General features: G+C 38.3%; 5 protein-coding genes across 5 annotated transcripts; 1 reads left to right on the top strand and 4 right to left on the bottom strand.

The window, feature by feature from the left end:
* Positions 1-268: 268 nt before the first annotated feature.
* On the bottom strand, positions 269-2,531 carry LOC101296108. The gene is made up of 6 exons (XM_004300855.1): positions 2,161-2,531; positions 1,960-2,073; positions 1,738-1,818; positions 1,353-1,525; positions 1,139-1,235; positions 269-376 (listed from the first exon to the last, which is right to left on the bottom strand). The coding sequence occupies exons 1-6, from the start codon at positions 2,434-2,436 to the stop codon at positions 269-271; spliced, it is 849 nt and encodes a 282-aa protein (XP_004300903.1). The 5' UTR covers positions 2,437-2,531.
* Positions 2,532-5,644: 3,113 nt separating this feature from the next.
* On the top strand, positions 5,645-9,148 carry LOC101304282 (phosphoenolpyruvate/phosphate translocator 1, chloroplastic-like). The gene is made up of 9 exons (XM_004298904.1): positions 5,645-6,131; positions 6,475-6,597; positions 6,697-6,849; positions 7,140-7,225; positions 7,381-7,465; positions 7,672-7,791; positions 7,877-7,945; positions 8,535-8,664; positions 8,809-9,148. The coding sequence occupies exons 1-9, from the start codon at positions 5,745-5,747 to the stop codon at positions 8,883-8,885; spliced, it is 1,230 nt and encodes a 409-aa protein (XP_004298952.1). The 5' UTR covers positions 5,645-5,744; the 3' UTR covers positions 8,886-9,148.
* Positions 9,149-11,218: 2,070 nt separating this feature from the next.
* LOC101295818 (transcription factor MYB98-like) lies at positions 11,219-13,219 on the bottom strand. Its single transcript, XM_004300854.1, has 3 exons — positions 12,531-13,219; positions 12,298-12,424; positions 11,219-11,902 (listed from the first exon to the last, which is right to left on the bottom strand). The coding sequence occupies exons 1-3, from the start codon at positions 13,217-13,219 to the stop codon at positions 11,219-11,221; spliced, it is 1,500 nt and encodes a 499-aa protein (XP_004300902.1).
* A 1,141-nt stretch (positions 13,220-14,360) lies between these two features.
* Positions 14,361-16,920, bottom strand: LOC101303997 (GDSL esterase/lipase At5g62930-like). The gene is made up of 6 exons (XM_004298903.1): positions 16,737-16,920; positions 16,574-16,651; positions 15,949-16,089; positions 15,555-15,631; positions 15,058-15,222; positions 14,361-14,777 (listed from the first exon to the last, which is right to left on the bottom strand). Exons 1-6 carry the CDS (start codon positions 16,839-16,841, stop codon positions 14,609-14,611), a joined length of 735 nt encoding a protein of 244 aa, XP_004298951.1. The 5' UTR covers positions 16,842-16,920; the 3' UTR covers positions 14,361-14,608.
* A 1,289-nt stretch (positions 16,921-18,209) lies between these two features.
* LOC101303704 (probable boron transporter 2-like) lies at positions 18,210-22,577 on the bottom strand. The gene is made up of 12 exons (XM_004298902.1): positions 22,231-22,577; positions 21,938-22,020; positions 21,653-21,845; positions 21,417-21,555; positions 21,116-21,281; positions 20,761-20,927; positions 20,506-20,679; positions 20,315-20,410; positions 19,892-20,029; positions 19,491-19,810; positions 18,941-19,211; positions 18,210-18,855 (listed from the first exon to the last, which is right to left on the bottom strand). The coding sequence occupies exons 1-12, from the start codon at positions 22,332-22,334 to the stop codon at positions 18,469-18,471; spliced, it is 2,238 nt and encodes a 745-aa protein (XP_004298950.1). The 5' UTR covers positions 22,335-22,577; the 3' UTR covers positions 18,210-18,468.
* Positions 22,578-23,332: the final 755 nt, after the last annotated feature.

Raw genomic sequence — 23,332 nt, 5'->3', positions numbered from 1 at the left:
ATTGAAATCCACACTCCCACTTTCTATTTGTGGTAACTTAAATTTTGTCTTTAATGACTTAACTTTTGTCTTCTTATGAAAATGATGACTAAAAATAGAAAGTGGGAGTGTGGATTACAATTTGAGAAGTGTGGATTTCACATCCCTACATTAATCCCCAAAATCTGAAATGCTTTGTACACTTAATCGCCTAGCTGTATACAACAAATAGAATGTTGAATTTACTTTTACCCGCCTCTGAATGGTGCCACAACTCACTTCTCAGAATTCACAAGAAATCATCGTCTCCTAATATGGCGAGGGAAAATGGGGCAATAGCCACGTTAAACGATTGTGAACTTAACCTATTGATGTGTTTCATCTCAAAGTCACCTTCCTGCATTGTAGACAATTAAAAATCAACATTTTGGGGTTTGAAAATCATTCTATTCCACACAAACAAATTCACATTTGTATTTCTCTAATGTCCATAAATTCTTCTAAAGTCTCATTGAACTGCTTATACTGAGAACTGAAATCTCTTGTCTCTAGATACACAAAGCGAAACAGAACATAAGAGTAGTTTAATTCAAAGTTTAGATTCATAGTTGTTGGCAACCGCCGATGAAAGAATACTGATCGAATGAAATTTGATTCCACCATCTATTGAAGAAAAGGGAACATGGTAATGATGGTTTGCCTATGGGCTACCCAACCCTAAATTAGACTCTGCTTATACATGCAGCATGCTGAATTAATATTGATGGTGTTTGCATCTATAGATGACTTAATCCGACACATGTCAAAAGATACATACTATGCCTGAAACTAGAGCATATCAGCATACTGCATACTGCACTTGGTGGTAGGTAATCTCAGTATTCTATCCAATTTATATGTATGCACTCTTGAAAGCAATTTGAGATAATAACATCAGAAATACTGCATTCTCATTAGTTAGTAGCTTTTAAAATATTTGTCTAAGGTTTAGCGGAACTTGTTTTGAAATGAAAATGCTAAAGAGTATCATAATTACAGAAACCATGTTAGAGAAGATAGCAGACCTACTATTTATAATATTATCCTTCAACCACGAAAACATAATTTTCATACAAACTTTCATCAAAGTACAAAAAACAAGAGAATTGTCACATCTTACCATTCTGCCAGTAGGAGTGCTTAATGGGCATGCAGATGAGTATTCAAAACTAGTCTGAGGAAGAATCACTGGCTGCTGACCAATAACACCAATTCCCCTACGATGAAGAGAAACTCAATGAGATATTGGTTAAAAGGAAACGGAAAAAAAAATCATAATTAACTGATAGGACCGAATTGAAATTAAGAGGTAGCATGGAAATAATTGAACTAACCACACATTCTCTGACTTTCCATTGGCATCGGTGACAATCCAATGCCTTCTAAGAAGTTGAACAGGACGGTCGGAGTTATTAGTGATTCTTATTCTATATGCAAAGAAGTGTTGCCCCTTGGAAGGCTGACTTCGGCCCTCTATGTACACACTCCTAACTTGAACCCGAATGCCCTGAAGAAACAAAACCCTCACTTGAGATACATAAATTAACTTGCGCAGTTCTCTGCCAAAACTCAAAATGTCCACTTCACACCTATCATGAAGGACTCCTAAAAATAACAAATTCAACAACGCGGAAGAGGAAATGGACAACAACATTGCAAACACAAAAAAACAACCAAGAAACGCAGTAGAGAGAATACAATAACTCTACGTTCTCATACCAAGGTCGTCGCATCACTTGAACATTTCAAGAAAGCGTGCGGTGTGATTTCCTTAAGCTCATCTCGATAATTAGCCGCATCCTGACCACATAATCAATAAGAATTTCAAAACGAATCCAATGTCACCAAAATCAATACAAACTTTCGAAACTAATCCAACAATCGAATATACTAGAGCTGAATTGCTGATAAATAAACACGGATGCAATGAAATTAAACTACCTCAAACCTCTCCTCCGCCACCGCCTCCTTGATCAACCTCCGGAGCCACAACACCGGCTCCTCCTTCTCCAACATCTTCAACGAGTCACGAATCCTCGCCGCCTCTTCATAATCCTACAATTCAAAACCACACCTCAACACATATACTAAAACAAACACCGAAACTTTCATTTCCAAATCAAAACTAGTCAAATCACTGACCTCAGATTTCGCAGCAACCTCCATTTGCTGCTTCAACAAAGCATACGTCTGGCTCCGAGACAGAAACGAACTCGGTCTCGGACCCGGACCCGGACTCTGGCTTGAGCTCCGGCTCCCGCTCCAGCCATTCCTCTCCGACTCGGCCGCAACCCTAACGCCTCTCCGGAAACTCCGGAACCCGAACCCGACTCGTCCGGGCCGGGGCTCCGACTCCGGGCCCGGGAGACGACACCGGGCGCAGTAGTGAGTGGAAACCTTGAAGCTCAGGGAATGCATAATTTGGCGTTTGAAAATTTCTGGAAGGATTTTATCCGGAAAGGTTTTATAGGGAGCGAAAATGGGAGCGAAAATTTAGAGAGCGGTTGGGTAGAGAGAGCGGCCGAAATGCTCGCACGTGCGGGATTTTCGGGATATAACGTAAAATCCTCTTACAATTAAAGGGTGGAAAGACGACATTGTCCTTGGTGAGATGGGAGTCGTGGGTTGAGTTAGGACAGCATGGAGGGTAGGTTTGGAAAAATGGGGGAATTGTTGGATATTTTGGTTTGGGCTTGCTTGTGAGGCGCTGTGTGTCTGAGCAGCTGAGCCTCATATTGGGGGGGGGGGGGGGGGGAAGTGGGGGTTTTTTGCTTATTATGGAAGGAAGGGTTACACGTGTCTCGTTCTTCTTTTTTGTGTTCTGTTTTTGGGTATTTTTATTTTTTGTCCTATTTTCTACTTAAGGCGGCAAATCGAGACCTGAAAAATGGGAGCTATCGTTTCGTTTTTATTTTAAGAAATTGTTCGGTTAGGTAATCAAGTAGTTTTGATCGAGTTTTAGTCTAATTATTAGATAGACGAAAACGAATATCTCATTATAATGTGATATAATATTGCTCCAAATTTAGCTTTAAAACCTTTTTGTTATTTTTGGCTTCAGCAAATAAGGGGTTAGGCACAACTTTCCTCCTTATTTGAATTTATTAAAGAAAACATAATAATTTAGGAAGGGGGCCAAACCAAACCTCCCTACAAAACCAAAAAGATCAACAAGCTATCATAAGTGAAATTGAGGAATACCTAATTAGTCATTAGTATAATACGATAAAATAAAAGATGGAGTAACATCCCACCACACCATATTAAGAGAAGACGTACCATAATTTGTCAAAACATCAACCACCTTATTATCTTCACACAAAATATGAGATACACAGAAAATCATTTAAGAAATCTGATGCAAGCAATTGAGCTACCTAGTATTCCTAGTATGAAGTTATTATGGAACCAACAAAGGAGATTTGATCATAGAAGAGTCAACTTCCAGCTATATGTGCTTCATTTATAAAACTTTTATGTATGACATGTTAATATGTATCATCATTCTTTTTTTAAGGGGGTTTAAAACCCGTCCTAGCTAGGAGATACAAGTATATCAAATGAATGTTTGTGGCATCTTCAATATAAGCTAGGGTGTGTCTTTCTTCATGCAATGTCCATTTAGAACCATTTGTAGTTTTATTACGGGCTTTCTTTTTTCCGGCAATACTTATCACTATACTAATTACTTCATGATGTTTCTCTAAAATGTAACTAACTTTTTATAGTGAGAGTGCTTCTAACTACAACAAAGTGAACTAAGCGAATCGAATCAAATCGAATCAACTAAAAGTGTTTAATCGTCATCAACAATTATGATTGTTTTGCATTCATATGAGATGTCATGTTACTTCTATTAAGGCTTTTACACTTCTTATTCAACTTGTATCTCAATGGTCTAGACTTAGAAAAATTCTGTTATATCGTTCAGTATAGCAAACTCTATGACAAAAAATTCAACCAACCACCTGCTAGATCCATTTGCTGGACAACGTCTTTTAATCATAAGACATGCTATACCGTTCGGTGTAATCACTCATTTGATGTGCAATTATATATTAACTATATATTTCAATCAGTGGGAGAACTACTTGAAGACCAAAGGGGATAATGGCAAATTAACTATTTTGCTTGTATATGTATGTTTTCTTTGTAAGTTAATTTAAATGAGTTCATCTCCGGGTTAATAACATATAGTGTCACCATCCATTACAATTTCATTTCAAATCCTATACCTACGTTTATAACTCATATAAAATACTGATATAAACATGAAAGTTTCACCTTGTCACCTTAGGTTTAAAAATGGTCTTGCCTTTTCTGTCGTGATTGATCTGACTCACTAAGCATTGACATGTAATGACATAGTTTTATACATATATAGACTAATCTCAAGAAGTGGAAATTATGGTCAAGTCTATGGTGTTGATAACTTGTTAGTGACACTTCCATTAGATGAATGAACCATCACGCACCATCACGATCCAAGTGTGATTAAGAATTCAAACAATTTGGTGATCCGAGTGACAGATTGGTGCGTAGTCCCTAACTCACGGTAGTTGGAAACAACATTTCCACACACAAATGAGAGAAGCAGGCGAGGAGAGGAAGGGAGATCAAATCCAATTTTCCAAGCCGCCTACCTCCCACAGTGACACAGTCCCACCCGAGGGTCAATTACTCAATTACATACCCTACTACCAGATTCTTTATTCTCAAAGCAATCCCAGAGCAAAAAGACATGTGCCTTTACCTACCTACCCACAAATGAATCTTCACGATCTAGGCCCTCCCTGGAACTGAATTTCAATTTTACATCTAGATTTTGATCACTCTGTTTTCTTCTATTTTTGGTGCAATCTCCTGAAATGATTCACACAATTATGATGATCTTTAGAAGCTCAGACACTTCAAGAACTATTTACTCGATATATGCTTAGAGGTTACTTTATGAATTGAGACTAAGTGACTAACTTTCATTGTAGACAATTCATACTAAAGAGACTTATTAAGCCGTTTTTGAGACAATGACGCGAGTCAAATTTTCACAAAATCCAATGTTTATTTAATCTCAAAACTTTTGAAATTTCAGCAATTTGCTAGTGTTGAGTATTAGTTTTGTCCCTACTCGATTGAGAGAAAACCAACTTCATCTGCATCATATTTCGGAATCGAAATAGTCCGTGAACACTTCAAAACGTTTTAGATCCATGAACATAATGACACCCACTAAATAACTTACCTAATTTTTTTTTTTTTTTGTTGCAATCATCCTTGAATTCATATTGAACCCTGGACAACTAAATATCTAAATTTAAGTGTGATTTACATATAATTTGTTAATGAATCCGGTCAACATGACCGTCCAAGAACATAAAGAAAGAAAATGCCTTACCTCGCAGCCACAATGAAGAAATAAGAATATCCGACTTTTCGGAATTTCAGATTCGACCCCCTAAAATATATACAAACAAACATAGATCCTGCCCCTGCCATTTTTTCTTTTTTAAAATAAATTTCCCATTTCCGATTTTCCAGTTTCCAGGCCGCTCCGTTTTTTCTTTTTACAAATACTCTCACACTCCGCTCCACCAAGTCAGCCAACCAACTCCTCTCTCTCCTCTCTCCTCTCTCTGCCTCGACGGACTCTTCGAGGCTCTCTCTCTCTCTCTCTCTCTCTCTCTCTCAGTCTCCGGCGGTCAGATCTCGGCGACTCAGCCTTGAAAATGCAGACCGCCGCCTTCACTCTCACGCCGTCCCTCCCTCTCCTCAAGTCCCGCCGCCTCTCCGCTCAGTCCTCCACCCTCAGATTCGCTCCCACACGCGTCTCCGCCTCCCTCAAGCCTAACACCGCCGCGCTCAACTGCTCCGCCAATGACGACTCCTCCCTCCTCTCCCGCCGATCCTGGTCCGTCTCCTCCTCCGACTTCAAGCGCAGGCCATGGACTTCCCCGGCGCTCGATCGGAGCCGCTTCGAGGTTACGGCTGCTGCTGCCGAGAGCTCCGACGAGACCGATGAGCCGAAGAGCAGCTTGTTCAAGACTCTCGAGCTCGGGTCGTTGTTCGGGCTCTGGTACCTGTTCAACATCTACTTCAATATCTATAACAAGCAGGTAGCGTTTCGCTGCTTTTGTTTATGATTTTGTTTTGGAAATGTGGATTTTTACTACTTGGATTTGGTGAATGAGAGAGTTGATCGCTTTGAAATTGAAACTATGGAAGTTGTTCGCTAGAATTGAAGTTAAGTTTTACTAGTATCAGATATTTTTTTTGCTCGATAAAAAGTGAAAAGTGAAAAAGGTAGATTTGATTTACTGCTGGATAACTGCAAGTTTGATCGAAAAAGCATTACAAACGATATGAAGGTTTAACGATTTTAGAATTAAGCAGGCAATTTATGCTGATGATCTCTCTAAGTATTTCCTAACTAAATGAATGTGTTATTGTTATTCACAGGTGTTGAAGGTGTTCCCGTACCCGGCTACTGTTACTGGAATACAATTTGCTGTCGGGACTGTTCTTGTTCTGCTCATGTGGGGTTTGAATCTCTACAAGAAGCCAAAAATCACCGGTGCACAGGTATCTCCTAGTTTGTTTAGTATCGGTGTCGAGTAATTGTGTTTGTTGTAGTGATTCCGCTTTTAAGTGATTCTTATTTTTGGAACAACCTACTGACAGCTCGCAGCAATTCTGCCACTGGCCATTGTTCACACTTTGGGTAACCTTTTTACTAATATGAGTCTTGGGAAAGTGGCTGTTTCATTCACTCACACGATCAAGGCTAGTGAGCCCTTTTTCTCGGTTATCCTCTCTGCCATGTTTCTCGGTGAGGTAAGGTTTTTTATACACTCTTTTGCTCCATCATTTGAATGACTGCACAACAATATGCTGGATTGGAATCTCCTTGCTCTCTTTTTCCATGAGTACATTGACTGCACTCTTGCATGTCTAAATTCTGTAAAATGGATTTCTTTCAAATTTGCAATACTGAAGTAAAAAACTTACCGATTCTCAACCCAGCATGAAAACACAATTTTAATAGCATTTCATGGATTGTATTTCAGTTCACTTTTAATAACTTGTAATAATTTGTCGCATTTTGTAACTTCATGCTTTTATAGATACCAACTCCTTGGGTGGTCGCTTCCCTGCTACCAATTGTTGGTGGAGTGGGACTGGCATCGGTTACTGAGGCCTCATTTAACTGGTATGATATTACGTCATATATTTGAAAAATGTGAAAAGAGAAAAAGAAATAATAGAGACAAGAAACCAGAGCATATAGATTTGAATCATTTGATTGGTAAATCAAAGATACGAGTGTATATTAATATATGATATTATTGCTTTGTGTGTGAACAGGGCGGGATTCTGGAGTGCTATGGCTTCCAATTTGACAAACCAATCTCGCAATGTTCTCAGCAAGAAAGTCATGGTTAAAGACAAGGTGATATTTGTTTTCCATATTCATGTCATGAATAACTATAAATAATGGTAGTGGTAAGGAAGGAGTCATAAGATTTTGTATTGGTGTGGACCTGGGGTAAATAGTCACATGCAGTTACCTTTTATCTTGCTCTCCTTTAGTTTGTTTGGGGTTTATGCTTTTCTCAGAAGTGGCAATTGCTATAACCAGAATTCTGTTTTGTGCAGGCATCTATGGACAACATTACACTGTTCTCGATAATAACAGTCATGTCCTTTTTCTTGTTGACCCCTGTGGCCTTCTTCTTGGAAGGGGTGAAATTTACTCCTGCAGCAATGACATCTGCTGTAAGTAATTTTTAGGTGCTAAAAGTTGCTACAAATCTTTGTAGACTGTACCGAAAGCTAATCAATGTTTAATCTCCAATGACAGGGATTGAATGTTAACCAATTATATATTAGGTCTTTTATTGCTGCACTCTGCTTCCACGCATATCAGCAGGTTAGTGTTTTCTTTGCTCTGCAGTTAACTTGCTGTACTTCTTCATTTTAACTATATTCGTAGAACTTCTTATGAGCTCCAGTCTTGAGATGCATTCAGCTTATTGTTAGTCCTAAGCAAGTATTGTGATTCTTCAGATTACTTTCAACTGTTTATAGTCAGTACATCTGTCAACTCAAATTACCAGAAACCTCGAGTTTTTTTATTTGTTAATTTTTCTTTTAAATAATTTTTGGCCCCTAAGTTTTGTCCTTCAATTCTGTTGTGCTCTTTGTTTCAATGAACTAAAATTTTCAACATCTTTTTCTCCTGTTCTTTGGGGTTGCTGGATAAGTTTATGAGAACGGTGCACTCTTGTATGATAAATGAGATAATTTTTGTATGCCTTGATGACTTGAATGTTCCGTGAAGAATGCGAGATTAATATATGCATATTAACAAGGGTCCACAAAATGGATTGAAGGGAATAGATAGAAGTGTTTGTTCTCATATGAAGTATATAACATCTCTTGAATCAATGAAAGACATAGTGCTTGTTATTTTCTCCATCGGGCTCATGGAAACTGATGACTGTTGGTGAACAATGCAGGTTTCATATATGATATTGGCGAGGGTATCACCTGTTACTCACTCTGTCGGCAATTGTGTGAAGCGAGTGGTGGTTATCGTGAGCTCTGTTATCTTCTTCAAAACACCTGTCTCACCTATTAACTCTCTTGGTAAGATCATCTGTGCTTGATTTTTTTTTAAGATAGTTAATTGATGTTTGCTGGAGTTGTAACTTGTACCTGAATTTGTTTTATTTACCACAACACACTCTGAAGTTTTCAGCGGTATATAATGTTTGGTCTTATACAATTCAGGAACTGGGATTGCACTTGCTGGAGTTTTCTTGTATTCAAGGGTGAAGCGCATCAAGGCAAAGCCGAAGACTGCTTGAACGAAGTTTGTTCTTTGATGGAGTTAGATGACAATGTTCAGTGAAATTGTAGATCAGGCAGCTGGAACCTTTCTTTTTTGGTGGAAAGAAACTTGATTTCAAAGAGGTTAACCCTCATAGATGGAGCGAACCTTTAGCTTGGTTCTTATCATTCAGTTTTAAAATTTTTGGTTTTATATTTTTTCCCGTGGACCTAAAATATGTGCACTATCATCTGTAGTCTTTGGTTCTACTTGTAATGAAATTTTCCAGGGGTTTTCAAAGGGGTTTTGAAATAATGTTATGTTCCTAGTCTGATTGAGATGGCTCTGCAAAAGGATCCTAGGTAAAAAATGATCCTGTAACACATTCATAACAGTTCTAAATTCTAGACTAGGGTTTGGTTCCTCCTTGATTTTGGGGTTTGCAGAATGTAAAAAAGGCAAAAAGTTAGGTTAGGGTCCTAGGGTCCGACCAGAAGTGCAGGTGAACAAACAAAGGCTTGATTTTTGTGAAGCCGTTGGATGAGATGGGGAAGTAAGACTTTTAATTAGGGCCGTTGGTTTTGGCTTCTCACTAGAGCTCCACACGTGCGCCAGAGACCTTTAAATTATATTTTTAAATGGTGGACCCCCGAGCCCGTATAGGCCCACCACGGTCCTACCGCCTAGCCTTGACACCTCTCCGCCTAGCCCGCTAAGGCCCGATTTGCTTATCGTTTTATATTTTAAATGGTAGACCCCACCATCCCGTAGGCCCACCAAGACCCATACCGCCTATTACTTCTCCGCCTATCCCGCTAAAACCCAACTTTGCTTATGTTTTCTTTTCTTTTCTTTTCTTTTTTTTTTGAACGGCGAACTATAAGAAGAACAGAGGGAAAGCCATCGTTTTCCATAGCAGCGATGCAGATATGCTGCTATGGAAAACGATGAAGATCAATATAGGCTGCTTCTAAGAAGAGCATAGCTGATGAAGCTGGGTTCAGTTTTGCAAGCAAATGGCTCCGACAGTCGAGCAGGAGAAAAGGACTGTTATAATTTGTGCTGTGGTACTGATTGGTGAAGTACTGATAACTTAGGAACAGAGTGGGTTTGTTGATTACCTTTTGTTTTGACAGAAAATTCAAACATCACGTTTGAGTTGTGTTTTTCAAGTTTGAACTCGATCTGTGCGGTTTTGTAATGAAGTTTGGTATTCTTTCGAACAGAGTAGTTTGGCAATCTGTATAAGTTTGGTAAGAAGAATCATAGGTGGAAGTAGCATTGGCAACCCAACTACTGTTGAGCGCCTACCACACCCGGCCGATATGCTAAAGTTGGGAGATTTGTGGAGATGTTGCATGGTAATTAATGTAATTTCATTTTTGGTTTAGTTGTATGCATTCTTCATAGAATTTCAATTGCACTCCTGTAGGTCTCATTGCTTCATTATGTTTGAAACTCGAGATTTGTTTCAGACTTTCAGCATTTTCAATCCACAAATTTTGGTTTAGTTGTTGCATATGTTTAAGAGAAACAAATTCTGTAGCAAATGTTTTTACGGGTAAAAGACGTATCATGAAAATGCATATTTGATTTTGTAACGCTTCTAAATTAGTTTTTTATTTTCTTTTTTAGGGGAATGAAGTTATTAGTTAATTAAACATCATTACAATCTTGAGAAAGTAACATCATTACAATCTTGAGAAAGTAACACCTCCATAGACGGAGGGATAACGGTAAAGAAATTATTATAATAAACAATCGACTTGGCTTCTCTAGTTAGAGTATGTACTACCTTGTAACGCTTCTAAATTGTTTCAAAAACTACGTAAGATATTGCACAAATTATAATTTCTCGACAGTTTAAGCTATGGTTCTCTTTTATGATAAGAGAAATGTTCAACCATTTGTTGTTACAACATTCCCCTGCCAGAGTTACTAGAGTGATAACGAATTTGAAGCAGCAAGAGTAGCACAAGAAACTCTCAGTTAACTAAAATCGTTTTTATTGAGAAGCAAGTAATGACTCAAAACTCATCTTAACTTATTCCTATCATCATCTTCATGTAACCCACCTAAACTTCTAAATTTAAGAAAAAAATCATCAAGGTTAACCAATACAAGTAAAAGCTTCCAAAGCTTACTTCTATATATGAGTGTATATATAGGTATGTAATGTTCTGAAAGTGTATATATTATGGCTATATATCAAGGAGCTAGGCATCGAGAGCGTATTCAGTGCACTCGGGTGCGCCGCTCACCCATCCATCTCCGCCGTCCATTTGACGCCGGACTTTTGACTTTTGACGCGGACTTTTGACTTTTTCAAAATGGACGGCGGAGATGGACGGGTGCACTGTATAATTTTCGCTAGGCATCATCGGCTTCGTTAACTTGTGTCATCATCTCCACCAAATCCAGCTCCTGCTTCACTTCATTACTTTCTATCACTGTGGAACCCAGATTCACGTGCACATCCAACATCTCAACATTCTTCTCATCATCAACAGGAACAGGATCATGAGCTGATGAACCCATCATTTTCCCAAAACCATTACCATTCTGGCCGAAATCCGTAGCACAAGAAATGTCATCAAGCAGAGAATCAATGCTGCAGCCCTCTTCAAACATGTTCTCATCGAAACAAAAATCCGCCTCCTCCTCACTGAACTCATAGTTCGGAACCAACCTGTCATTCTCACTATTGAAACCTACATTGGTTTGTGACTGAACTTTGGTGCTGTCAGTAGTGGCATTGCTGTGATCGGCAGGTGAACTGTTACTGTTGTTGTTGTTGCTTTTTCTCTGGCGGCCGGTGTTTGGTGCCGCGTCCAAGTTCAAGCTCTTGATGTAGTCCTGAAGAAGAGAGCCTCTGGGGTACCTGGAGCGGCATTTTCGCTTCGAGTATTGCCTTCTTTTGGTTGCATTCCAGTGGTTTTTGATGGAGTTCTCAGTCCTTCCTGGAAGTCTCTTTGCAATCTCTGCCCACTTGTTTCCTATCTCTGCATGAGCTTGAATCAGGATCTTGTCTTCCTCCTCACTCCATATGTCCTTCTGCATATAGGAAAAGTAGTTTATGACACCAGAAAATTAATCTATTTCAACACCACCCAATTTTTTCCATAGAAGTTGATCATATTTTTTCATGATGTGATTTGTGTGGTGGAGCCAAATGTGATTGAACGATAAGGTGTACAACAAGTGTGCTCGTCTATTGAGAAATGTAAAGACCTCGACTCATAATCTCATATATTATAAAGTGTTATTGACCACTAAAGTTATAAGTCTCTATGTATCTTTGAGACATGTTATCGAACAACTTATATATATTTTGTTTGAAGTAAAAACTTAACAAAATAGAGGTTGCATTATCAGGACAAAAATCAAGCTTAGCTATTAAGAATTTAGGATCAATTAGATAGTTTTTTTTTGGGTTCAATCAAAACAACCTTGATATCAGGCCTGAGGTGGTTATGCCACCTCTCTCTACACTGCTTGCCAATCCTTCCCGGCAACATCTGAGCAATATGAGACCACTTTCTCACACCATACTGTTCAACCAGCTGAATCAACACCCTGTTTAACATTTAAATAGATAATTAGAAACCCATCTGGATCATATATTATGTAAAACTAGCTATACAAAATGGAAGCACATATATACATTCACTAAATATTGTACCTATCTTCGTCAATTGTCCACTGACCCTTGACCACATTGTTCTTCTTGCGACCCTTGAAAGTTGACCCTGCCCTTGATATTGTGGACAATCTGCTAGTACCCTTATGATTCATCCCAACTCTTTTGTAATACCCATTTTCTGAGTTCACACAAGAGTCTTCATCTGGTACCACAAAGCTCACAGGCTTAATGTCCTGGGAATTTGTCAGTGGCAGGAAATTAGTACCACTCCTATGAGAAATCCCCATCATGTGACCAATGGGATTTGATCTGGGATTTGGGAAATTCAAGTACCCTCCTCCAGAAGACCCACTTTGGAAATTGTCCAAGACTTGGCCATGTCCCAAATTCTCTGAAATAATCAGAGGCTTGCACTCATAGAAATTCACATCTGCGGGTGAGCCTTGGTCATAAGTGTAGCAGGCATTGTTGTTCTCATTGTAATAAGGTTCAAAACATGGGTTTTGGATCCCCAACATGGGATTTGATGAAGACCCACTAGCATATTGATGAAACTGATTATCAAGATGGTGAAAATCTTGAAGGTAACCTTTTGAGGATGAAGAAGGTTCAAATGGGATGAACTCTTCTTTCATGTTGTAGGGTTTCATCATGTAGCTGTTGTTGTTCTCAGGAACAAGCAATGGGATTTGGGAGGCCAGGTTGTCTCTCAGCTTGTTTAGCTCCATTAGAAAAATTAAGGAGTAATGAAAATTTAGTACCAGCTAGGAGAGAAAAGGGTAACTATTTGTTTGGGTGGATTGTGTTACATATGTGCTTTCTTAGCTTAATAGGTGAGATAGAAGGCATTTATTATTAAGAGGCATCCTGGCCATTTATTCTGACTCATCAAATGACCAGGGGCACTCAATTCAGCTTTGGTTTGCTATAGGGTGGTTTTATTTGTTAATCAAGAATGTATGTTTGGAAGGACATTAATCATAGCCATTGACTCATAATCAAATGGTCAGGGAGAGCTTAATTAGCTTTGATTTGGACAAGAATTTTGACTGTATTGCTTTTATGGTTAATCTCGAATATTTGTTGGCTATATTCCAGACTGCAATAAAATCCAATGAATTAAGTTCTTTAAGTGTTCTTATGGCGTTATGCATTTCTACTTGGGGAACAATTTCTTAGTTTATGGTCAAAATAGTGAGTAAATTGTTCCAAACAAAACTAATGATACCATATATATTTACCTCATTTGTCATAAAATCTACGGAGGTCATAAGAAATGTGAGCAGTAAGTATGGTACAACTGAGCTAGCACACGATTGTTTTTTTTGTTTTTTTTATTTGACTCGTGACTCGTTATTAATGAAGTTAATTTATCGAATCGTTAGTAAGAATGTAATTTATGGTAAAAGCTAGTCGTAAATTATGAGACACAATAAATGCATGTCAAGTTACATAGACTTAAACATCACCATTAAGAGCGAGTGTTTACCTAACGTTAAGCATTATACTACTTTGTAGTGGAAACTGTTATTGAGTAAATTCAACAAATAAAATCAGGAGTATTATCACTTATAAAGAAGTATAAAAGAGAACAGTAATGGAGTTTTGACCTGAATATGAGAGCTTGCAGCCCTTCAAGAACAAGCAGTCAAGCACAGCAATGTCAGGGCCAAAAGGCCAGAGGCAAATGCTTGAAAAAGAGATGTACAACGAAGTCCATGAAGCGCACAAAATTTCAATTCCGAAAAAAATAAAAATAAAAAGAAAGCAAAAGAGGCTTTAGTCTAAATAATGTGATCTGGTCATTCATTATGAAAATTATTGAGCAACGTACACAGACCAGAAAAAGTTTTCAAAAGTTTCCCTGTAGGATGTGTAAATACTTGGTCAACAAACACACAGAATGTTGTAATAAAGCTGCTATAATTCATAGTATGGTCATTGATAAGAATTAATTCCTGAGATACAGCAAATGTTTCAGCTGGAGTTATGTTGTACTTGTGCATACTCGGCTAATAAAGATGAAGGTATAATGATGCTTCTGTATGCGGCGGTATTCTTTGGGTAATATTACACAGATATGTTGTGGAAAGTTTGATTAATGAAATAAAAATCTGTTATATGCATCTTTGCTCGAAAGCTTTCTCAGGGTTCTTCCCATCAATGACCGAGTGGTGAGGAAAATCATAAGGCATTTCGTCAGCAGAAAACCATGCTTCTTTGAAAACTCTTACAACTTCTTGGTGGACTGCAGCATTGCCTTCTGGTGTTAGGTGCAATCCGTCACTGCAATGGAGAATATATAAATTCAAGAATCTTCATTCTTTCCACTGGTGAACACCTTAACGGATATAGCTAACATAGTTTCTAAGTACAGGTCTCAGTTTTATCAACACAAGATAGTTTTCTAAGTGCAATCAGTCAGAGGTTTGCCTTGCCTGATTATTTTGGCAGTTTAAAAGGTATAAACTGATTCACAGTGCTTAATAGCAAGGGAAAAATCTGGTCCAACAACATTTATAAATGTTCAAGAAACTTGATAATTGAAGATTCAAAGATGACAAACCTTAGAAATTTCTTCTGCCAACCCTCTGTTTCCTGCAACTTGGACCAAAGATTGATGAAGCGGACACCCAATTCCTCAGCTAGCTCAAGGCACTGCTTTGCATAATCTCCTGCCACTTCATTTGTCCTTTCTGGCAGTTTCCTAGCATCCTCGCCATATAACAATCTGCAGAACCCACACCAAACATTGATGAACAGCATGGTGGTGAAGTGCTAATGATGATCATACCCATGATGCAGAAATGGAAGTAAATATTAGGATTTGATGCAGATTGAGCAATTGAGCAGATTGAGCAGGGAAAAAGGAGGATGATGGTGGTGGTCCTGGTGGATCAGCAAAAGAACCGAGCAAAGAGCTCGGGTGAACAATGGCAATACAATGATGTAGATAGTAGAAGTGCAAGATGGAGATGCCACCATGAATTTAGTAAGGAATCACATAAACATGGTAATGTTTGTGACTGTGCATAGTAAATTTTGTAGTTAGAAGAAGAATACCGTGCAAATTCGTTACGCCCTTCCTCATCCACAGGTGGTGGGGTGATGAGCACAATCAGAATAGTGGGACTGCATTCCTGCAATCAAATTCCCTACATAATGAGACTTGGGACAAAGAACATTGAAAAAAGGTTCCCCTTACAAGAACATGTATGGACTGCATGATAAGATTCTGGGATCACAAGACTAAATATATAGGAAGTGATAAGCGACCAAATGCAGTGAACTAGCAACTTATGAGATGTGATGAAAACTATCATGTACTGAGTTCAGATAACTGAAATGAATCGTGCTTGCCATAAGTCTGGAATAACACCTATCAGACAACAAGCAGATACACTGTATTTAAAAATCTGAAAATGTCATCCAAGTAGAAGAGGTAAACAACTTGAACCTTCAAATGAAGAACAATTTTTCTGAGATTCTCCTTGTACTCTTTGAGAGGAACATGTTGCCGGTCGCTTGTTCTCCCCAAAATAGCTGCGTCATTGGCCCCAAAGAAAATTGTGGCAGCAGCAGGAGGTTTTCCAGAATCCTGAACATTCATAGTGGGGATAAGCAATCAAATTTACAAATGTCTAAAAATGAACATGTATCCTGCATATTCATATCCTTCCACTACATACTAGCAATGGAATCAAAACAATAACTTGATTTCATCAGCGATACTATCAGACACTGATTCTGGAAGGGCTCTTCTCAAAGGATGACTATTTCAATTCTCTAGTATACAATACAGACCCCTTCAAGTTTCAATAACACACCATCTAGTCCTATGATAATACTCCTCGACCCAAGCTCTAGTTCAAGTTAAGCTTCACGAACTTAAAACACCATAGATTACAAACAAATCTCTCTCTTTCTCCCTATCACAGCACCAATTACGCAATGTACATACTAGGCATGCAATCCAATTTTCAAAGATGTAAACTTCCCAATGCCAAATGCAGAATGAGACATATGATCAACATAATACAGAACCAAACCAAAAACCCAATTGAACAAGCACAACCAAATACCAGAGGAAAGATCTGTTGCAACAAGAACAGCGCCCATCTGGTGTTGTACCCACCATAGCCACGAACTTTGACATCAGCCTATCAATCACAGCAGGCATTTTAAATTGGATACTGTTAAAAAGTTTGAATCTTAGGGAAGTGAAATAGAGAAAAGCCCCCAGACCTTGCGAGAGTAGGTGTCAGCAAGAGCAGAACCCCATCCTCCTAATCTGAAGGACTGCTCTGTTATTGAGTCCCCAAACAACACGATTTCAGGCCTCATCGCCATTCTGCTTCAGAAATCACAACCACACTCCTGTTCTCTTTTTGTTTCTATTTTGGAGTGGAGTCAGTGGACACTGTTGACTCTTAATATCGACGAGTTTTTTTTTTTTTTTTTTCCCCTTAAAACGACAACTGAAGCCAATATGCAGTTCATGCCGCGTCGGATCATCACTTCCAACATGAACTTGGTCAATTTTTGTAAACATATGGAATCTAGGATGGTTTAACATTTAACTGCCTAGTTATGTGTTAGATACAACATACATCATACATGTACTAGTTTAGTCAGGACTGTCAGGTGATGGTGTATTTGAATGAAAATCAAGATGGTGATGACTGATGAGTAACGAGCAACACCAGCTACATCAGCTATGAGATCAATCGACGGAGTCATCAGGTATATGAGCGTCAGTAGAAAGCAAAAGCAACCCTTGAACTGATCGAAGTGGGTTAACCCATCTTATCAGTACCAGAAAGCTAGTTGAGTGAAAGGCAAGCATGCATTGAAGTGAAACAAAGCAAAAGGAGATGGATATAGTGGAGACTTAGGTATGTAATCCACCAGTTTATGTATCCAAAAGTTCATATAATATCTACTTTGATTCCATTTCACTCAAGTCACCAGAGGCAGACAAGAGTTGCAAAACATTGTGGCATGCAGGATAAGACTAAAAGAGGGTCAGGTACACCAAATCAGCACCCATAAGGATATAGAGGAAGAAATGTTTGTGTTCTTGCATCCAACTTGTATGCAGTGATTGCAATCTCATATATATAATGTGTTTCTAATATTGCATCAGCATAATATATATGTCTTTATTTTTACTTGCACTCAAGAAGAGAGTATGAAAAAGATTCAGAATATCCAGTATCAGTAAAAAGATTCCTAATCAACATGCACTTAGGAGGATTCGAGGAATGACCATCTGAAGAAAGTGAAAAGTATCGCTAAACTAAGTTCCTTGTGAGGTAACATGTTGCAGGCTTGCAGCTGCATTGTTTTACATTGGAATATGATGAATTAGATTAATGTAATTATATAAATAATGTATTGAAAAAAAAAAACTGAAACTTTGAAAGTAGTTCATGATAGTGTATAGATATTTAGATGGCTTTTAGGTCATGAGATTCAGAATCTTTCATTTTGCTTCTTTTGTCTCTCCATTTCTACATGTTTAGCATTCCTTTTGAATCAGCTAGACATGGGTATTTCTCGTGGTTTTGTTTTATAGTTTTCTTTCTTGCATAAAAGATCAAGTGTAGGGAGAAAGAGAATAAACTGGAAAGGAAGTAATCATGTATGAATTATCTGACATAAGAAGATTTAGAACTTGGCCACTTGAATTCTTGAAGATGTGGAGAAGAATATCATGTAATAAAAAGTTTGGTCGATGCAAAAGGGTTTTTGGGTTGTCTGCCATCAAATTGTACATATAATCACAGCTTATAAATTATCTTCTCTTCCCCTTATGGGAGACACAAATAAAAAAGAAAGAACAGCAGTGACAAACAACCTACACTATCAGGAAAGGTTAGACGAGAGCACTAACCTATAGTATGATACTTATGTGACTTAGTTACACATGACCTCTCGAGTACCATTGCTAAATAATCTCACCTGAATCACACTCCTAGGCTTGGTAGCTTGAAGAACCAGGAGTGCTTTGTCTGAGGACAGATGGCCCAGGGCTGGGAGTCTGCAGTGTTTCGAGTCCCTGTCCAGGCATTCGGGGGCTTAGTTCCTTCAAACGGTGGCTGGGAGTGTGCTCAGTTTCTAGACCTTGTACATTTAGTCGGGGGCTTCTTTCTCCTCTCAGTTCATTTAAGCGGGGGCTGTATACTCTCTGCGTTAACCTTGGGCTATAAGCTGATTTCATACCTTCTACTGAAGAAGTAGGGGTCAAACTTGATACTTTTGGACTCTGAGAGCGCCGGATCTCACCACGGCTTCTTGTAATAATTTCATCAAGTATCTCCCCACCATCAATGTTATTTACTCTTGCCTGAACATCCTGGTCCTGTCATGATTATGACGCATCAGCGTCAGTACACATGTTAAAAGGAAAAGGCAGAACTTTTTTAGAAATGAATGGAATGACTCACTTCAAAGGACATGTTGTAAGCAATGGCAGGGGCTTCCTCATATTCTGCAGCATCCAAGTCCTGAAGGTGAGCCCTCTTGAAAAACTTAGGGAGCAAATACTGCCGCACTGGGACTAGAAGCATGATCAACAACGGGAAGAGCACCCCAGCAATTGGGATCCATGTTATGCCAAAACACAGAAGCAAGTAAGCTGCCTGGAACAAGGTGAAGGTCGCAATTGTTTTGAAAGGCACAGTCTCGAGGAAGGTTCCATGATACTTCTCCAGCACCCTATCAAGTCAGATGATGATTACTGTCTAAAATACTTTACAATGAACAATCTAAAACAAGTGTCTAACAAAAATAGCTAAAAAAATTTGAATCAAACTATCTGTGAAACTTGATATGTGTGTTCTAATTTAGATATTACCATCTATAGATTTGGCCAACACAAAGAGTTGTGCGCTCATTATAAAAGTGTAAAACATGTCTGGTGCAGGTAAAATGAACAATGGACCTAAAAGGATTTAGTCCAAGAAGCTGCAAATAACAAGGAATTCTTCTACTTACTTGTATCTTCGACTTGGAGCAGTGAATAGAAACAATATCCTCTCCCAGAATTGGTTTCCAGGCAAGCTTTCAATCGCCATAAAAGCAAAATAACCCCAAAGAACAGAGGTTGGGATTTTCTTCAAAAGAGGCATGGCAGCAACACAACCACCAGCTAGCAATGCCTGAAGCAGATTGCTGAGGCGTTGCTCTTTTACTTCAATAGGCAAAAGATCATCAATATCCTTATCCACATCAAAAACTGTTTCATCAACAGGGGCATCAATGTAGCCAGTACTTGATGCTAATTGGACCGTGGATTCTTTCAGCTCTTTTAGTCCCTGCCAGGCACAAATGATAACATAAAAGACAAAGCATGCAAACTTCTGTATGAAGCAAAAACCATGTGTTAGTATATTCACCAGAGCAGATGGACGTTGGTAGACTAGTGGAGTCTGCATTTCATTGTATGCTTCTTGCATATTCTGGTATAATCGACTCAAAGTTGAGTTCTTGCGTATACTATTCCTTGCTGTTGCTACAAGCTTATTCCGCAAAAGCTATTCAAAAGAGAACAAACTATGCATTTCAGATATATGAATTAAAAGGAGTAAAATATTGAAATCAAAACAAGTTTTAGAGTTTAGAAACAAGGTTTGTGGAGTAATCAATGGTCATGATCATTAAAATCAGATATTTCAAGGGCATTGGCTCTCTCTGTTTAGTGTTTACAGCAAAAATGTGCTCAATCAGTCTAAAACCATGCAAGTTTATACATTTTTTCTATATCTAGAACAATAACAGTTCCACTATTATACATGCAAGATTAAGATAACTTTCAGAACCTGATGTTTTAGAGTAGCTAAGCTTTTTGTATGCATAGGAGACTGTGGAATTACACCGTTGGCAGGGGGAATGCCAATAAGCCCACACAATATGACCTGAAAGTGAAAAATCCGAACTTAAGAGGATTTCACAAGATTAAAGTGGATGCAAGATCTTTTCTCCAATGTCAGAGAATCTGAAAGCTGTTTACCAGAAATCCGAGGAGGAGAAGGTCATAGTGATATGAAGCTGGTTTCTTTAGATTAAACTCCTTCTGTTGGGCAAGTTGAGATGCAACACTGTGATCAAAGTAGTAGAGCACAGCAATCATAGTTGCAGGTATAAATGCTCCAACTATATATAAAGGAGGAACAGTCATCATCTCCTGCACAACTAAACTGGATGAGTATGCGAGGAAATGTCTTATGAAATATACAGCAAACAAATCACTTCAATAATTAAGCACCTTGATAACTGTCCAGTTTGAGTATGCACCAGGAGACCACGGATTTGGACTGAAAAGTCGTCTGGGGATTCCTCTTGGGACATCATTTACTGGTATGTAAGATACGCCAGTCCATACAAGAACCATAAGTGGGACTCCATAATCCGCTATAAATCCACGTAGCCAACCTATAGATAATCAGACAAGATTTCAGTAGACATACAAAATTAATCTTTCTCCCAAGAGCACCATTTAAAGTTGTACAACATTACAGCAAGAGAAGTAGATGTTCATTCTAACACATAAAATGCAAAAATATGATTTAATATTTCAACCTTTTAGAGAGTTGGAAAGTGAAGGGCTTAATACTGCATACCTGTGCCATAACGCCACGATCTAGCTTTACGACTTCTCAATGCAGTAAATAGAAGGCCAAACGACAGGACTAATGCAAACATTCCATTGCCAAACCGCCAAGAAGGTAGGAGTGCGGTCTGATTTGGCTTTTCTCTTTCAGGTACACCAAATTCCTCTATAACTCCCTGTAGAAGGACGTTAATTAGTTAAACTTAATATAAATAAATGGAGATTCCCATAGCAAATCATGCATGATCAAATCTAAAACGTTACAAATTCTTTAATCCAATCAACTCTTCAGGATGACAAAGACAACTTACTCTAATGGCCTGCTGCATAAAAAGCATTGCGATAAGAAGACCAAATAGTTCACCAGCAATACGCGTGAACCTATTGATTATAGAGCATGCACCCAGAATGGCCAGCAAGAAGAGCAAAATGGATGTCCACACACATACCCTATATAGTATTATTTTGGAAAGGAACAAAAAATCAGTTTCATCATAAAATTAGCATTTCTTTCATGATTAAACTTCTGCAAAATATTCGGAGTTACCATCCAGTCCAAGCTAAAAAGAGTTCCTGTCCCAAATCCTTCCGGTCCTTAGCAAAGTTGAACAAAAATGTATACATCAATACTGTTGGTTCTGCCACCCCTAGTATGAGCAGGGGCTGCCCTCCAACAACTGAGTGGATAACACCACAAATTGCAGTTGACGCAAGAGTCTGTACTGCAGTCAAAGTTCCATCTGTATATATAAAGATACACACACTCTCCTTAGAAAAATTGCAAGAGAATAGAAAACCAAAAGGGAGGGAAAAAATTAAGGTTTTGTTCGACTTGTATTTCTTTCCAGCTGCTCCCCAAAAGATATAACTGGAATTGTTGAAGCAAAGAATATGTATGTTGTTGGGGCCAAGATCCTAAACGAATGACAACATTATGAGAACTTCAGTAAGGTACAAATCAAAGGTGTCAATATTGCCAATATTCACAGGCATTAAGTAATGAATGGACTAATATCAATGCTATTCCTATACTGCTATGCTTCCTCAGATCATTTTCATTATTCAGAACATAACAGTGCTATATTGTTTCTTGATATAAAAATGAGAAGCAAGGTATTCACATACCTTATACCCGCTCTTAAACCACCAGTCCAATCTTGTTTGTAGCAAAGAATTCTTCCTTTGAGGTCATTCTTGATCCCGCGAAAAGGAACAAATGTTTCTTCCATAATAAGTTCAATACTATGTGAACAAGAAGGAACAAAGACCTTTCTAGTTGTTGTTTGAGTGACAAGTAACCAGGGCAATAAGTGATATGGACTCGTGAGTTTGGTGTCTAAGTTTGCATTAGTATCTATGCACAGAATTATGGGAGGAGAAAGAATGACTTCTTGATCATAACAGAAATCTTAACGAGGAAAACTACCGGTAAAGGAGATTGATGTTTCATTGAACATCTGAAGTAATATAGACCCTTAATTAGGTCCATATACAATTGAACTAATAGCGTAGATGAAATTTACATTTTCAAGGAATCAAGGAAGAATTAATAGACTGGTATACGGTTCTTTGAACAAAAGAATCAAAATAGGAATGAATCTAACTACTTGGACTCCATACTGATATAAGTTCGGGATCACAGTGAATTAGCGAATGGGATTCATAGTGAACCAGGAAGTTGACAAACTAACGAAATGAATTGGCACCCTCCATTATGCTCAGATCAAAACTAGCGGTTAACTTTGACAAAACTTAGATCCATCACCTCTCCTTTCTTTTATCAGAAAAGCTTCCTATAGTGAATAGATGCATAAGAATGCTAAAAAACAGATGCTTGAAGAAAATTTGTGAACTTTAACTGCAAATGTCACAATCAAGCTCCAAACTTTGAAGGTTTGGTAGAGCAAGAACAAGCAATTTAGCGAAAACCCATCATCAGAAACTGCATTTGGAAGGTCTCAGAACAATTTGAAGCGAATGGGCATTCACAGAACACAAAAGGAGACACCCTTTTGCTGATTGAACAAGAGAAAAGACTGTAAATTCAGCAAAACTAGACAAGTTATATCTGCTAAGCAAAGATCAGCGAGAACCCATGATTGAATTCATGCTACAACTGACTCAGAACAGTTCTGAGCAAACGGGAATTAACCAAACAGATGAGAGAACCAAGATGAACACTTGAATCAAGTTTACATTATTCAAGAAATACCCTTTGGAGCACAAA

This window comes from Fragaria vesca, linkage group LG5 (assembly GCF_000184155.1).
Source record: "Fragaria vesca subsp. vesca linkage group LG5, FraVesHawaii_1.0, whole genome shotgun sequence".
Lineage (NCBI taxonomy): Eukaryota > Viridiplantae > Streptophyta > Magnoliopsida > Rosales > Rosaceae > Fragaria > Fragaria vesca.
This window is presented reverse-complemented; position numbering and strand designations above follow the sequence as displayed.